At 30.3% G+C, this 2,835-nt stretch overlaps 1 protein-coding gene across 1 annotated transcript; it reads right to left on the bottom strand.

The window, feature by feature from the left end:
• Positions 1-221: 221 nt before the first annotated feature.
• Positions 222-1,638, bottom strand: LOC129959842 (neuropeptide CCHamide-1 receptor-like). Its single transcript, XM_056072735.1, has one exon. It carries the CDS (start codon positions 1,636-1,638, stop codon positions 466-468), a length of 1,173 nt encoding a protein of 390 aa, XP_055928710.1. The 3' UTR covers positions 222-465.
• Positions 1,639-2,835: the final 1,197 nt, after the last annotated feature.

The following is a 2,835-nucleotide window of genomic DNA, read 5'->3' as shown; positions in this document are numbered from 1 at the left end:
TTTTTTATTAGAAAATATATATTCGAAATGTAGACATATAAACAACAATTACATCAAGAAAGAATTTATTTTACATTCAGAATTAACAGCAAGAAAGAATTTATTATACATTCAGAATTAACAACAAGAAAGGATTTATTTTACATTCAGAATTAACAGCAAGAAAGAATTTATTTTACACTCAGAACTAACAGCAAGAAAGTAGTTATTTTACACTCAGAATTAACAGCAAGAAAGAATTTATTTTACACTCAGAATTAACAGCGAAAAAGAATTTATTTTACACTAAGAATTAACAGCAAGAAATAATTTATTTTACTGTTAGAACTACTTCTAACATCAATACTACTTACAATACATTGATACTAACAAGACGAGAACACATGCATACATTCAAGGTTGATGGCTTAATCAGATGATTTATTTATACAACCAGGTATGGGTTAAGAAAACATTCACAAGAAATTACATTCTTGTAACTAACGCCGTTCGTACGGTACTGCGATTTGATGAGCTGGGAAGAGTTTTGAAGGTGCTCAGATAGTTCTTTCTAGGCTTTTTCTTCCAGCACATCAAATATTTCTTGTATTGCATTCGAAACACGCCACTAATGAAATAAAGGGCAATTGGATTCAAACAACTGTTGAAGAATATAAGGACATAACCCAAGATTTTCCAACAATGCCAGAATGTTGAATAATTATCCAATGAATTGGGTTGGAAATAAAACCAGAGCATAAAAACATGACTTGGGAAGAAGCAAACTGCAAACAAAACAACAAATACCAAAACGATTTTAGCGACTTTAGTTCGTCCTCGTCTCTTCTGGATATGACTATCATTTCCCTCAAAATTATCTCTGGATGCAGAGAACAAGTATCTGGCCATCAAAGCATAAAAGACTGCAATAAGACTCAGTGGCACAGTATACAACAGAAAGAATTTTACCAGTATCATTGTTTGGGGATACCAAGGTTTCATATCATCAGGAAAAGGATAACACACATATATTACACGATCAGGAGACAGCGTTACTTCCCATAAGTAAGAATAATGAGCTCCGGGGATAGCGATTGCAATAGCAATAATCCAAACTACTGCAACCAGTATCAAAGTGAATGTTTTACCTCCATGTCCTGTAAATTTATGGAGAGGTTTAACTATAGCTATGTATCGATCTATGCTAAGTACAGTCAATGTTAAAACGGTTACGCCTGATGAGAGATCTTTTAAAAATTCGCTGACCTTGCACATGACAGTTCCATAAGGCCAACTGTCAAAAGTGTAAATGGTACTAATGAAAGGTACCGTTCCAACAATGACCAAGAAGTCTCCGACTGCCAAACTCATTATGTAAGTATTGGGAATGCTTCTCATGAATCTATTGCGAATAAAAATCAAGACTAACGTTCCATTTCCAATCAAACCAATGAAGAAAATAATAGCAAATACCAAAGGTACAATGTAAGTTTCCGGACGTAATCCATAAGGAATATAAGCGCCATCATCCTCTGGAGTGTTGTTAGTTTCTTCTGATATGTTAGATAAGTTCCATGATAATGCTGTGATGAATGTTTCATTCAAATCAGTGCTCCATGGAAATTTTATTATTTCATTGTCTTCAATATCCTTCTCCATGATGATATGTAACTCAAGTGTCTGGCAATATCAAATCTGAAACAAAAAATAATAATTGATTTATGTTCATTAAAAAATGCTTTCTTATACCGTTATAACGAGTCCATTTTATTCCATGCTTCTATTATTAAAATATTTAACTTCGTAAATTTTAATGCTGGTAAATATTTTTTAAATATTTTGGAAACAAAATATTTCTTTACGATTGTATTAAAAATGAAAAATATTTGATAAATATTTTTTTTCTTATTTACTGAATACACACCTTACTTCTTCAGAAGAAAAATATCTTAATATGCAAAGTTTTCAGATTTATGATACACTTTTCTTTAACTTGATTTCTTTCGTCTTGCAAATATATATTTTTGTAACCATTTTTCACTGAATTCCTGGTGTGTTAGAGTCGTGAAATTTTGTAAACTTGTGCATTCTCGATGACAATAGACTATTTTAATATATGCAGAACATATTTATCTTAACTTATCAGCAAGCAATTTACTTATTTTATAAATTATAATAAAAACTTATCGACAAATCGATGAATTTAATTGTATTTTGATTCCGTTTGAGTAGCATCATCCAGGAGCAAATTTAAGGAAATATTGCTGCAAAATTCCATAATATTAAAAATAAGGAATCATAACTAAAAAACAGTAGAAAATAATTAAAATAAAAAGTATATCTACTTATTAATTCACTAATAAAGATGTTTCTCTAAAAACTGTTTTCATTATATTATAATTATCTTTCAGAGTTTTCAAGTCATCAAGTTTTCAGAGATTTCAGTCCTGAAGTACTTCAAAATCAGTTAAACACGAAGTTTAAGTTAATTAAAAATTAATTCATATTTTATACTTTACTTCGACAGCATAAAGTTAATTTTAGAAACATCAGGCTTTGAAAATTTGAATACGATCTTCAGTTATGGACGAACTTTGTTTATAAATCCATTAAATATATTAGTTTGTGGCCTATAATTAATTTACAGTTTCAGTCAGTTAAAGAAATACTTGGAATTTCGTCCTAACAAAAGTATTTGAGACTACATCTTTTCATCATAGCCCCTTGCTGAAAAAAGCCCCCCGATGAGAGTCTTTGCAATCAGAACTAATTCCAGCCGAAAATTTGGAGAATTTATTTAGATCGATCCACGCATACCATCAATCATCATAATATTATAACAAGATGTATTTCAAA

Source organism: Argiope bruennichi, chromosome X2 (assembly GCF_947563725.1).
Source record: "Argiope bruennichi chromosome X2, qqArgBrue1.1, whole genome shotgun sequence".
Taxonomy (NCBI): Eukaryota; Metazoa; Arthropoda; class Arachnida; order Araneae; family Araneidae; genus Argiope; species Argiope bruennichi.
This window is presented reverse-complemented; position numbering and strand designations above follow the sequence as displayed.